The sequence below is a fragment of the Lissotriton vulgaris genome, chromosome 8, assembly GCF_964263255.1.
Source record: "Lissotriton vulgaris chromosome 8, aLisVul1.2, whole genome shotgun sequence".
NCBI lineage: Eukaryota > Metazoa > Chordata > Amphibia > Caudata > Salamandridae > Lissotriton > Lissotriton vulgaris.
Window position 1 is genome coordinate 980,690,712 of NC_141696.1, and position 15,085 is coordinate 980,705,796.

The 15,085-nt window shown below is 38.8% G+C and overlaps 1 protein-coding gene across 6 annotated transcripts in view; it reads right to left on the reverse strand.

The window, feature by feature from the left end:
* SCEL (sciellin) overlaps nt 1-15,085 on the reverse strand; it is a 444,440-nt gene that overhangs the window by 291,887 nt on the left and 137,468 nt on the right. For 2 of the 6 annotated variants that reach the window (XM_086934830.1, XM_086934826.1), the window contains 3 exons: nt 10,044-10,115; nt 7,881-7,940; nt 2,724-2,780 (listed from right to left, as the gene is read on the reverse strand). In XM_086934830.1, coding sequence (XP_086790956.1) covers nt 2,724-2,780; nt 7,881-7,940; nt 10,044-10,115 — 189 coding nt within the window. The remainder of the gene's footprint in view (nt 1-2,723; nt 2,781-7,880; nt 7,941-10,043; nt 10,116-15,085) is intronic. The other 4 variants (XM_086934831.1, XM_086934827.1, XM_086934828.1 and 1 more) reach the window with 3 other exon arrangements.

The following is a 15,085-nucleotide window of genomic DNA, read 5'->3' on the forward strand; positions in this document are numbered from 1 at the left end:
TGAAAGACTAAAAGATTGCTGAGAGGTTCATCTGAGTTTCTGAGCAGGGCTGAGAAAAATCATATGGTTGACTGTTGCTTAGCTTGGGATTTCATAGGTTTATGTATGCCTACTTATGTAAGGGTGCAGGGTTGTTTATTTAAGGGTATGATGTAAGGTGTTTATGTAACAGTGTTTAAGGGCTAGTGGGGGATCCATGAGGGCCAATGCCCGATTATGGCAGCTAGACAGCCTTAACTGGGGTGGAATGGGTCCATCAAACTTTCTGTGAATCTTTCAATCATCATTTCTCCTTGGGGACAACTATCCATTGAAAGAACCCATTTTGGAATAGGTGAAACAGTAGTTCTGTGGCTCTAGAAAAGGGGACCAAGACTTTCTTTGAGAAAATGCTTGGGGCCTGATTACAAGTGGATAAGGAAACAAGGTGCTATTTCCTGCACCTCATAAATAACACTACCCCAGGTTCCGATCGAGTGTGATAAATAGACCTTATTACAAATTGTCGAGGAATAACATGCAGATTTTGGTGTTTAACGCACCAAATCGGCATGGTACAGTACATGCAGTACACATTTTACCAGTTAAATTTCAGCAGGTTTCGATTCTTAATTCCTATCCATGTACAAACCGGGGTTTATACAGGGATCGAAACACACCGATCACTCGTAATCAGGCTCTTGGTGGTCAGAAAGAACACAAGTGTTGGCTTGGGTAAATATTTGTGCATTCCATCCTAGCCAAGCATACTGCAGAGGGAGTTTAAACTCAATAAAATCTCATGAGGCCTCAACTAACAATTTGACAAATAAGCACCTAACAATGCCCAAGAGGGAACTTTCGGGAATCCTACGGGCTCCATAGGACTCCCGAGGATGACTTCTGTCAATTCTTGTTTAGAGAGAGACTCAAAGATTATTTTAACAAAGGGAGGTTAGATACAATTCTCATGCTACTGCTTCTGACATGGGTAAAGTACATGTTTCATTTTTTAGCATTTGAAATACTACTACTAAGCAATAACAGTGGTGCAAAGAAGTAGAGCCGGGAAAGCAATAGCAATTTTGAATTCATACCATGGCTATAACCCTTCAAAGTAATATAAAAATATTGACTCAGCGTGGACGTTCATTTAGACATAATAGTTTGATATGGGCAGGACAGATGAAATTATGCATTGCACTTGGTGGTGACTGTTTTTCTACCATTGTCCACATTTTTAATTAAACTACATGGATCAATTTGAAGTTTTTAATTCGCTTGAGAGCATGTGAACTATTTTATATTGATGCACTTTGCAGTCCAACATTGAATCAATTTTTAGTTGATTAACATGTAGTCGCTAATGACCTTTTAATAATGACAAATGAGATCTACTCCCTCACCGCATTTAATTAGGAATTGCTTCTATTATTGGAGCAAATAAATCTATGATGAGGATTATTAAATGTCACGTCTGTGCTTCATGTCTTAATTCCAGCTTTTGTGAGTAAAAATGTCCTGATAAAGTGCTGCATTACACAAATGTTATAGTAAAGTAAACAGTGATTTCAAAGGAAAAGCAGCATTTAAAAATGTCTTTCCTGAAAAATCCCACTTCGAAATGTAAGAGGAACAAATAGATGGCCTGAAACAAATTAATCCACACTTGATTGTACTGTGTGTGTCCAGTGAATTCTTTCCAGCGAAGGTTACATTTTAATAGTTTGGGGACTGACATAAAACAACATAGACCTTCTACCCTCTAAGGGAAGAATGCCTCAATAAAAAGAAAACACTGGCAGTGAACCTCAACAGAACAGTCTCAGTGCTTCCGGCCACCTGCCTCCTTCTACCTTTTGTGGTTCCTATGGTAAATAACTCCTTCAACATTACAATCTGACATAGACAGATACTGCACACAATGTCAGTCATGGGAATATCATTTGTAGAAAACAAGATTGTTATGTCAAGGTAAACCACTTTAGGAAAGAACTAGATTTTGGAAGTTTCTACAATGGGAGTTTTCATTAATTTACTTGCACTGTACTGGACTGTTATAACCCGTATAAATATATACTTCCTTCAGTGCAAATACAATCGTTGAGAGCCAGAAGTTGCTCAACTTCTCCCACCAATGATTTTTTACATTTATGACAGCCTCCGGTCAAACACCCCTCCTTGTCACTTCTGGGGTCTTGCCTTTTAGCTAATCAGTGAAGTTGAAGTCATATGTGGGTGCAGCCATCTTTCTTTGAGACCAGGCATGGGGGTTGAGTGAAGGAAAAGCAGTTGAAGTGGTATTGTACAAAAGCCTGTCTCTTTGCTTTATGATGTTTAAGGGCATTCTGAACACTCTAGCTGAGTGTTCATTACTAATTGTTCATTGTTTTAACAGTCTCCTTTCTAAAACCTACGGTGAACATAATCTGAAATCCAATAAATCTGTCCTTCTTTAAGTGGAAGCTTCAGGGTTTTCCATTCTTTATCAATTAAGGACACCACTGCATCATCTCCTAACATTAAACATGTCTCTGTAAAGAAGACATCAGCATATTAAAAGCCTGTCCCACACATGCCCTATTTTCTGAAACACCGGGACCAACTAAAGCATTATACAAGTCAGCAACAAGAACCCCTAAATATATTCATGGTCATGAATCTCAATTCATATCACCAAATATGAAAATGACACACAAAGTACCTTCACCAGAGCTAAAACAAAGGATTATTTGCAGACGTACCCCTTCTTATTTGTTGCTGCAGTGCTGCTTGTTTCAGTGACATTTTCAAATTGTGGGCTTTTTTGATGATACAATGGAAAAAGCACATGTTGTTCAGATTAAATTACCAGTTTTAACAGCACAAGATAATAACAAATTAATAAAATTCTCTATCTGTGCATATGATAGACTAAATATAATCCACACCCTAATTAATTTATTTGAAGACAAACTTGTTATGTGTGCTGATAAATGTTTTGCAGAAGAATAGCACGAACATCAAAAGAATCCAGAGCAGTGCACATCAAAAGAATCCAGAGCTGTGCACCACTTAAAGAACTCAAATTACTTTAAGTAGGCCAGCGAATGGGCCAGTCATGTAAATTAGTCACTTCAGGAATTACTGAAAAAAGCTCTTTGCCCCTTTTGAGGTAGGACACCATTTCTTAAAATCATAAATGTAAATGAGAATTCTTAGCAAAGATATGGAACAAGGCAGGCGTAAGGAAATTAAAGCTATCTATTCACAGTATATATTAAAAAAATTATGAAAATCAGCATGTGACCACTTGGAACATAAAGTGAAGGAATTTTGGTCACTTTTTGTGAATATTATTTATTTATGTAATTTAATGTTGGAAAGAAAGCGGGGGAAGTAGGAAGAAGCAGTCAATCATCTAGATGTTGTATACTAAAATATAATGATTAGAATTGGAGTCCATACTGTTTTCAGAAATTTATGTAGTTCAGCTTCCAGCACATGTCCAATGAAGAGCAAATTCCAGAGAGATTAGCTTTTTAGAAGTTGTGTTTCTCCCCAAATAACATTTGTATCTACTTGTATAGATAAGTAGCAGTTTCAGTTTAGGTTGGTGTCTTATTGACTGGGGAGGATGGAAGAAATTCTTGTCGTAGTTGAGAGTTCAGGCTTTGAGGCATAGACTGACTGCTTTGAAGTCCAGGTGTTCCTTCACACAGAGTCAGGAAGAGATTTTATGGCTATAGATATGTTGTTTCAGTGTTCTGGATGAAGATTACGATGACCGCATAATTCTAACCTGCTGCTTTTTGGATAGTTATATACATTTTTTCAAATGTTAAGGTGGGTCCTCGCAACTGCCAGTACCCAATGCAATCCTCTGTTCGAGCTGTAAGGCTGGCACAATCGTATAGTGATGTGAAAGTGCTAGACTGTGCTCCTTGTGACAGTATTATTTTAATGGAGTGAAGACGGATCAATGAATGACAAGGGTTTTGAATGTAATCCTCAAAAGGAGAACAAGTGGGGGTGGAAGGAAATGGTGGTCTAATTAATCAATGAGAAGTACCTTCCTTTTTGGTAATTTCAGGCTAAGTCCATTGATATTCCTGCAGTGCTAGGTGTGGTCTAGGAAGACAGTAAACAGTTATTGCACCCCAGGATCTTCCTAAAAGTTGACAGGTATTTGTTAGATAACTTGGTGTATGTCTATGATGTGTACCATAGGAGTTAAGTATATATTAGATAGAATCAGTGCAAGGGTCTGTGCCTCTCAGTGAGACTGATGACTAAAGATAGGTGGGATCCAGTAAGATGAAGCTTTAAAACTGGCCCTGGTGCTTAGTTGTAAGACGTTCCGTGCTTACATTGTATAAGACAGTTGCTGTGCTTTGGTGTGAGAAAGGGAAATTTGACACTATTAGTAGTCCATGGGAGGCGGGGCAGAAACTAATAGAAGATATTGGGTTTGTAGCTGTTTTTTCAGATTTGGGTCCTTGAACCTTATGAATACTGGCTCTACGTTAAATTAAACACTAATTCATGTCATAATGAAGTGGGCTAAGACAGGAAGAACCCACTGCAGCACCTCAGGTTTTAAAGACTCCGCTGCACCACCACTGGATTGCATGTACTCCAAGGGGTAGATGGACTTTTAAGAATTTGAATAGCTTAGTTACTTAAGCTACTGTAAATTCACAGGAGAGCAGTGGTGGTTGCACATCCAATGGATTGGCCAGGCAAAAAGGTGTTAGATCAAATCGGCTCAGAAATTGGTAATTTCTCATCAATGTTGGTGTTTACTTACGAAAAATATAAATTTAAAGAGAAATGGCAAGAATTTGCAAATTTGCTTGCTCACATCAGTTATTAAAACACAAACTGCAGCGAAAGGGGATTTCATTGAGGCCAACATATAGAATTAGGCCTTGTTTGAGGCAGCTCTAGCCTAAACTTTGCTGAATTGAGACAGAGGAAGATCTGTTTCATTGATTTGTTTTATTTTCATTCAAGCTATCATGTCCTCATTCTATTCTGTGTTTGCATCAGTTTGAATAAAAAAATTGTGAACTTCATATGTTTGGTGTACTGATAATATTACTTGATATTAAATATAAATGCAATCAAGTGTAGGGGGTAAGATACTTTAGAAATTTGAGATTAGAGTGAATTAAAGAGACACTTTATAAATGGAGGAGTGATCATTTGTTACTTGCCTGGAGCCAACCTCCAGTGTAAACACACCTGTTGCATTGCTTGAGTTGTGAATATTAAATGGCTGTGGGGATATTACATTTATCATGGTTATTCTAAAAGCCTCATCTGAGATTTCCAAATGTTTGGTGTCCCATTCCCTAAAAAGCTTTAAGGATCAATGGAGTGAATGATATTTCTCCAAACTGGTATAATTAGCAATAATTTTGGGTATGTTTCATGATTATTTTATATTGGCTACAGATGAGATCCTTCCGCTAATTAATGTAAATGTCTACACTGTATCAAGCCCTCCCCTTTGAAAGACATGGTTTTCCTTTTTGTTTTTCTTTAAAGGAAAGAATAACTTGTATACGATTAATGTGATTCCAGCTATATATACAACCTACAGATCACTCCTGTCCAATGATTTGTGATTTTACCTCCTTACAACTAGAACCCCATTTCAAATTGTACAGTATTTGACATGATTAATCCAATTCTCCATTCACAGAAATATCCAAGATAAATTCTGTACCTCTGAAGGCTGTCACAAATTAAACAGTCTTGAATGGCATCCTGTTGATGGCAGTGAATTATTCAATATGACCTCTGCTGTTCAAAAATCTCTTTACTCACTCTGGGGCCCCAACATATCCAGAGCAAAAATTATCTGCATTGAGGGGTCTTTGTGTTTTTTATTGAGCTCAGATACCTTCCTTCTTGAGCAGATAGCTTTCAAAAGACAAAGAAACACTAAGGGCCTGATTCTGATGCAGGTTGGAAGGCTTACCGACCAAATCGGTTTGGAAATGATTTGCGACCCACTCGGATCGGGAGAGTCCCACCGACAGAGTATGATGCATCCGGATACTTCCAGATACAGTTTGGTTGGATTCCCATCGACTTCAACGGAAGCAAATGTTCCTAACCGCATTATAATTGGGCCCTCGGTTGGGAAGACGCGTTCCCGATCCGATTTGGAAGGAGCAAATGCTGTTAGGAAACCTTCCTAACCGCATCAGAATCAGACCCTCAGTGAGAATGCTTTCCTAACCGCATCAGAATCAGGCCCTAAATCATGGACATCATTTAGGGGTCACCAGGGGTCAGAGCTGCGACCCCTGGCAGTGCTTTTGTGGTCCATGGCCTCAGACAAGGCAAAATCAGTTCCTGGAACACAGGGTCAGCTTGTCCTAATGGAAATTGGTTGGGGCACCACCTTCCTGGTTTTCTGCCAATTTTTTTATTACACAAATAGTGGATAATACTATTCACTATTAGTGTAATAAAAATGGAGGAGAATTAGCTGGAATATGACAATATGTGGTAGCTAAGGGAAGTAAAAATGGTTTTAAAGGAATTTTGTATGCAAGCTTGGAGATGAGTCTGTATTTATGTGAGAGAGTGTAAGAATGTGTGTGTGTGTATGTGTAAATGTGTGTGGGAGTCATAGTGAATGTCAAGTTGCATGTGATGTTACTTCCATTACCGCAGGCATTTTCGTGAATTGATGCCTATGCACTAAATAAGTCTTTCTCAGAGAGTGTGCTAAAGGTCTGGTATTTCTTTCTCCCATTAACATTGAATAATCTCCCTGGAATTTTTGTGAATTGACACCCATGCACTTAATCAGTTTTTCTCAGAGAGTGCGCTTAAGATCTGGTATTCTTTTCCTCCATTAACGCAGACTAAATCATTTTGTGAAGTATTCGAAAATTCTTCTGTTTCAATATAATTTTTAAATTTGACCTGTTGTCCTAATCCTGAGCTTTTGAGTTGTTGAAACCACACTGAGATGACAAAGTACTTTGTACATTTTATTCATGCATATCCATTTGTATCTTTATTCATACTGGTGTTATTGTTAGGTCGTGGTTCATCTTGTCTTTAGTTGTTAAAAATGCAGTTTTAAATCACCTTGTAATTGGTTATGTTCTCTGTCACCCCATTGGTACTGACTGAACTATGAAGAAATGCTAATGAATAAATAAGTGTTCTTGTCAATTGCTAAAAAAAAGTATTGCACAATGTGTTTTAAATATTTTAAGAACTGGTCATTGTTCTAATGTCTCGTATTGTTCCTAGCCGGTTGTCATCACAAGTTTAGGTATGACAACAGTGTGCTCAGACCGCCTATAACTTATTTCCTCCAACATGAAAACATTCAACTTTGGCTGAATATCCTCAACCCTCATTACTCACCCTCGTTGTCACACTTTTAATGTATCTTTCTCTGAACATTTTTTGAGTTTTGTTGCATGGGTTGGGTCTTGGTATTGCTGTTTGTGTTCCATTGCTTTTGTTGATTTCCATTTTTCCTGGTCCTACTCTGCTTACTTTGTTAGTAGTGACTGCTGAGTGAGTTCTCAGGTTTTAAGAGGACACTATTTCCATTCAGCATATTCATTCTGTGTAATATTTTTTAAAGACACAGTCCCACATTCTTGCTTTTCTTGTTCTGTGTAAGTGTATCCTGATGAACAAGTTGGTAGATTACTCTATTAGAATTGGTGTTGTATTCTGGCAGGTGTTCATTTTAATTCTACCTCTAAATTCTGCTTGACTCCTAGAAAATATTACTATCAGTTGTTTCAAGCAATAACTGAGAAAGAGCTCGCAAGCAGTAATACAAATCATGTTTATATTTATATTAAAAAAACACAATTTTCATGGCCATAAAACTACTTAAAAAGCATTCACTAAGTTAGCTGACACACTCTTACCTTTTGATTGTTTTCACTGTTGTGTTTGATTCTCCAATGAGATTTTCAAGATCTTGGCTTCTTTACAAACAAATGAAATAATATGAAAATAAGTGTTGCAGATGCCTTGATGACCTCTCATGATAACTCAATGCAATCAATTACACAATAACTTAAAAATATACTAAGTATGACTAATGAAAATAATATTGGACATATCCTATGACAATATGGTTGACTTAAAAGGCATAGGAGCCAAGTAAATGTGGTTAGAAATGAATGATTGACAACAGTGAATTCAACTGAAATCAGATATGAATATGAAATTAAAAACATCAGACTGTAAATGTATTGCGACTTATATAGCGCATGTATCACCCGAAGGCATCAAGGCGCTTGCCTTGGGAACCCGTCCTGGCTTTTTCCCTGTGAGATAACCCCTACTGGGCATCCCCAAGGTGAAAGCCAAGCATCCCGCAGCAGGTGGGCCGCCGTAGTGGAGATTAAGCAAGCTATTGCCCAGAGTTCCAGCGTGGGACCCCATGATTAGAATAGGCACCGTGGCGAGAATTATCGAGTCTGTGGACATTTTGGGCTCAGGACCCTGCCGCGTCGGGAATTGAACCTTGGTCCTGGGCCAGACCTCTGCATCAGGGTCTGCCGCTCTAATCAGTGAGCCACACTCCTCCACTGCAACTCAGCTTTGACAGTATCAAATCATATTTTTGAAATTGCCAAAGTGAAGCATGCATGATGAATACAATTTCCTCTATCTTGGCCTTCTAAACCCAGGCCCTGAATTTATCTCTAGCAAAGATATACCTTGCATAGTGAGGAGACATAACAGATGGCCCTCATTCCTTATTCCTAATACAATTAAAAATAGCCTCAATTGTATAAAAACATAATTTTACCAACATCCATGCATTTTACCTTCCCAAGAAAGTATATTTACATGTTGGCAGATGACAGTAGGTTAGTTTGCTAGTTTGATATTGCATCAGAGCTTCAGGAATAACCCCATGAATCATTATTAATTGTCTAACAAAACCCTTAGAAATTTCATACATTCTCTATTAGATTGTTTATAAGTGCATTTCAAAATGTAAAATATTCCTCAGATCGACCTCACCACAACTGTCCAATCTTAAGCATACCCTGAGAACTAACTGTTCCAAAATACAATACAAATAGATGCATTTTTATGTTCACTCATGCCTTTAGGTATTCAAAATAAAGGCAGCAATGCTACTGTTCTTTAATTACTTTTCCATTGTTAACGTTCAGCTAGCAATGGATCGCTGATTGCACATATGGGACCCAATTCATAAAAATGAAGAAATCTTCCCCCTGAAGTTTAATGTTAATACATCCGCATAACATGATGGGAGCACAGCTGTCACTCTGTACTTCAGGAAAAAGATGCAGACAACACTGAGCAAATAAACTGGAATACAAGCGGGGAGAGGGAGTGGGTGGGTAACTTAGTTAGATTTTTTTTATAGCATGCTGTTAGTTCGATGTGGTATCCGGGAACAGATATTAGGTAGTTTAGAATACTTATTTTTATCAATAAAGGGCTGAGACCTCTCATTGCTATAGAGATATTTGTTTATAGTATTCACTAAAGATGTTCAGGTTTTGCATGGAAACCTACAACAATCAAAGATTTCCAGGATTACTTATGTAAACAGTTGTGAATTTCTTCTTTCCACAAATAAATATAAATATTGCCTTCTTGGAAAAATTGCTAAGCAAGTGCAAACCTTTTTCCATGTTAAAATACCCTTTCCTCAACAGCCTCAACAATTTTTGTTGTGTTCTCTTTACACCATGGAAAAGGGGCACTCCTTCTAATGCCAGTAGCACGTGTTCATCCTTTTTCAGGGTAGGAATAGATTAAAAGGAGCGTGTACATTTGTGAGTGTGCATGAACTCAGAGGGTTTTACCTCTGTGGAATGGCCACATGACATTTTTTTAAGAGTGCATAAGCATATTTTTCAAAAAGTGTTTTTATAATTAAAAACAGAGGGCTTGATTTACAAAGGGAAACTTAAACTTTTGTGCACGTTTATGCCTGTTTGCCGTTCACAAAGGTATTTTATTAGTATCATTTTTATGACTGAGGAGTCTCCACACATAAAAAGACAGGACTGCCCTATTTTGGGCATACATTGTCTTACCTTGCTTTTCTCTCACTGGCACTTCTCCTTTCACTGTTATCTGATATGACAGGCTTTGGAGGATAAGGCACTCTGTATAAATGCAAAATACATTTTCAACACTTCTTATGTTAGACATTTTATACTTTCGTTTTTAAAATAGGAGTAAATATATTTTTTAAAGTTATTTCCATCCATGAAGCACTGTTCATACAGAAAGGATAGCTAGTAAAACAAATGTAAACACTATGAGCTGGATTATTTCATAGCATCATCTTTAACACTTGAATCAACGACATGATGAAAGTGTGCTTTTCTCACAGAAACTGATTGGTCACATAAACTGCTTCATACTTATTTGTTTTCTAGCATGAGGTAAGATAAAATGCTATTTTGCAGCTGCTCTGTTTAAAAAAAATATCTACATCATATAGGGAAGGGTAGACCTGCCAGTAGTCCAGCGGTGTAGTGGCACTGGGGCAAGGTGTGTTATGGACCCCCTGTATCTTAATTATTGCTGTATATTACTGCCCAGTTAGTAGCAGGGATTGTCATTGCTTGCATCAGGGTACTAGGCAACCGCATACCGCACTGCATATAGAAGTGTTAAGCTACTTTTTCTATCACCACAAAAAGCTGTAATTTCCACTTCAAAACTGAAATTTTTAATGATATTTTCTCTGGTGTGTATGAAGTGCATCCTCTTTCCCTCGAGTTTTTGACAGTTTTCTACAAAGCGTTAAGTAACAAGATATTCCCATCAACAAATTATTGCCAAACCTGAAATCATTTCATATGAAATATATTATGGGATGAGTTTATAGCACTTAAAGACAACCACTAGTGTTTTTTATTTTCCTTATGGTTATTTGATGATGCACAGATATACCTCCAATGGTCAGTGGAATGCTTTGCAGTGCACATTTTATTGCAGCAGGATTATCACAAACATGATGTGTGCTAGACAGAGCAGTTTGCTTATGTGGGGTTTTAATCAAACCAGAATATAGAAACAAATGGGGGCAAGAACTTTCAACTACATTTCTTTATGTTCATAAGCATTATAATATCCTAAAGACACTGAGTCGTTTTTATAAAACTAGATGAGAAATATGTGAAGATATCTCAAGAGTCTTGGCTAGCTGGCTGTTAGAAATTGGGTTTCTGGTTGGCAGAGATATGCACCCTTTCCAAGCAGGAACCATGATCCTAGTTAGAGTAAGTCACAAAAACACCCTAAATTAACCTGTGCTCACTCCCTGTTAGCTTGGCACAGAGCAGTGTGGCTTATCTTAAGAGGCAATGTGTAAAGTATTTGTGCAAAACTTAAAAGAGAACAACAGTGAAAACACCAACAAAAAGATACCAGACTGAGTAAGTTCAAGTTCAAGTTCAAAAGACCTTTATTAGAATTTCATAAAATTCATAAATTCATTTAAATATACATACAGACAAATAAAAAGAATGTTATACAGAAAAACATTTCATAATATAAAGTTCCATACAGTAACAATACAATGCATTACATTTCATTATAGCTACAGTAAGACTAGTTTCTATATTCAGGGATTTTCCATCGTTTTACGCACTCGTATGGCCAATCTTAGAAAAGTGCTGGTGCGAAAAGTTAGTTCATCGGTATCCAGAGAAACCAGCATGCTATATGATTCTTTAAGTGTGAGTGGTCTGTGGTTTTTAAAATAAGGAGTTAAAAACCATTTGATATATCTAAGATAAAATTTGCAGAAAAATAGGAAGTGCAAATCATCCTGTGTACTCACACCATCACAGGGGCACGGATTGAAATCAGCACTATGACGATACCCCAGAGGAAAAGACAACAAAAATTTTACAGTACCCGCCCTTAGACGAAACAATAGCGATCTCTCCCAGCTGGTCATAGGAAGGGAGAGATAGGGCGGGAGAGTTTGTCTACACAATTCATTTCCTATGTATTTCATAACACTTGATTTCTGTAATTCACTTCCTATCCGTTCATTATTGTAAAGTGCATACAGTGCATTTTTAACCTCGACTTTATCCTTTGTTTCGATTGTCATAGGATCGGTAAACAAAGTACCTCTATCAACTTCAATAAGTGATTTGGAAACTTCTGAGAGCCATGGAATCTCCATTCCATGATCACAATTTAAACAGTCCTTTATAATATTTTGTGTGAGGACAGCAGCATCATTCCTCCAGATTCTAATCCAGAAAAGTGCTGGTCTTGCTCTAATAAAATCACTTATATAAGGAAGATTTAATTCGTTATGACAGATAAAATCAGATGAAGAGATCGGTGCGCCCAACACTTTCCTACAAAAGCGGTTTTCCTCCCTTTGAATACAAAGGCTGCTTCCCGACCCCCATACCTCCGCTCCAATCGAGGCAACAGGTGAGCACTGCAATTTAAAAATCTTTAAAATAGCCTTAGTGGCACCAATTTTCTTTGGGCGAGGGAGGCTCAAAACAGAATTGTTGGCTTTTGAGAACTTGTTCGTGGCGCGGGCCAGATGCCCGCTCCACGAGCCGTTCACAGCGAAAACCAACCCTAGATAGGGGAATGTAAGAACAGATTCTAGTTTATCTGTACCTATCTGTATATAGTATTGAGTTTCCTTTTGCCAGGGCCGCAGGACATAATAAAAGATTTTTTAAAGTTTACCCTCAAATCCAGACCCTCCATAAAATTGACAAAACTATATACAAGCAGACGAAGAGCGTTAGGAGTGCGGGCCATAAGCACCGCATCGTCTGCGTATAAAAGCACTGGTAGAGGTTTCCCTGAAATTATTGGAACATCTGTGGTGACTTTTTTCAGACAGTTAGATAAACCGTTAATATAAATGATGAACAACAGGGGTGCTAAAACGCACCCCTGTCTCACCCCCCCTCCCTATGTCAATGGCTCCTGAGACCTCTCCGCCCATCCCAATATGTACCCACGCTTTCAGGTCAGTATGGAGATAGGCTAGAAATCTTACAAGAGTATCATCGAGGCCATTGAGTGAAAGGGTTGACCAAAGTTTGGATCTATTCACAAGATCAAAAGCGGATGAAAGATCCATAAAGGCAAGGTAGGTGGGAGATGAACGGGCAACACTGTATTTGTCAATTATTAATTTCAGATTTAAACATTGCTCCACTGTTCCTACCCCACTCCGGAAACCCATCTGGCAGGGGTCTAAGAAGTCTGTGTCAACCGCCCATTCTAATACTCTATTGTAGATTATACGTCCCAAAACTTTTAAGGTGTTGTCCAAAAGGGAGATTGGGCGATAGTTCGCAGGATCTGACTTATCTCCCTTTTTATTAATTGGGACGATGGTTGCCCATGTAGCCGGCATAGCTGCTGTTGGAAGGCTATTAAAAACATTAAGAAGTATTGGTGTCCACAAATCAGCGTTATGTTTAATAATATCTATGGGGAGACCATCCGGTCCGGGCGCCTTATTTCCCAGACTCTCTTTTATGGCTATTTTAACTTTGTGGTCCAAAATCTGTATGCCACCTGGATGTCCTAGATTTGAAAAAGGATGCTCCTCTGAGGGGGCTGCATAAATTCTAGAGAAGTGGGTCTCCCATACTGCACTTTATATTACAACTAATTTGGGTGAGCTTCTTTCCCATTTCCCTCGTTTTTCTGACAGCGGACCAGAATAGGCCACTGCCACCCAAATTTGCGCTGATCCACAGACTGAGTAGAAACAATAAAGCTAAATTTAATAAATTAATGAACAAAACAATACCAAAATGACAACCAGACTTATGAATTTTTAAAGAAAATACTGAAAGTAGGGCTTAAAAGCATAAAGCGCCAGCGGGGCTATCTGGAAGTGCTTGGCTGGGTCAAATCAAAATGTTCAGGCTGACCACGATGGAGCACGGGCCAGATACAATGACCAACCTTGGCCCGCTGCAAAGTACCTTGGTTGCATCGTCATCGCGATGCGGGGCGCAAAGAAGTTGATTATCCTTAGGAGGAAGGTGCTGATTCGGCTCTGAGCTGTAGAAAGTCGAAGATCGATAAAAAATGTAGATGATGCGCCCCGCAGTAGTCAAAGCAATGCACTTGATGTAGTGTAAAGTTGCCCACTCTTTACACGTCACTAAGAACTGAACATGACTGAAAGTTGATATAAGAAATAACTGTGTACTTTGCACATGAATTATATGTGTAACTATAACACTTGCACAAGTTACGCCTGACACTGCGAATGCGAATGCAGATTCTTTGACTTAAAAATCATGATTTTCCACCTAAGAAATATTTGTGACGTGACTCAATCCCTACCAGGATCTATTCTATGCATTAACACTGGTAGACCACCTCTCCTTCAGGAAGCAACTCAAGACCTGGCTGTTCGAGCAGTAGCGGACCCCCCAAGCGCCTTGAGACCCTCCGGGTGAGTAGCGCGCTATACAAATTTCCTGATTGATTGATGGATTGATTGATTGATTGATATGAAATATGTACGACAAAGGAAATGGAAATGGAAGTGCAGGAGTTTGAAACGTGCATTACTCAACACTGTCTTCACCATTGCACAAATCTGCTGCCAACAGGCATCATCGAGTGGAACCCCCAGATCCCGCTCCCAGGCTCCCTATTCCAGGAAAAAATCCTGCTCACGGTCCCTCATCAGTGCCTTATAAAAGTGGGATATCAAGCGATGGCTTCAGCCCAACTCCATAGGAAATGAGGGCCGCATGTTCCACACAAAAGCTGCAATATTCGCATGCTGCAGAAATTGGCCTGGCCCTACATGAAAGCACTGCTGTGCTGCTTCAAAGTCTGTAAAGTCCTCGCAAGGAAAGAGATCCCCATGTACCTCACAACTACCCACCATCCAGGCAGTCAGGGCAACAGAAGCCCCCAGTAGTCTAAAGGCCGGAAGATCCCAGAAGACCAATTCCTGAGCAAACGGGGTTCTGCCCAAAACACTTTTAACAGTAAGTTCCCACAGTGAGGCACTATTTCTGACTAAATATGGGACATACTCCACATCCTTGCCATTAAAAGCTGAGTTAGGGATGAACGCTTCCCTAAATCCCCAAATAGG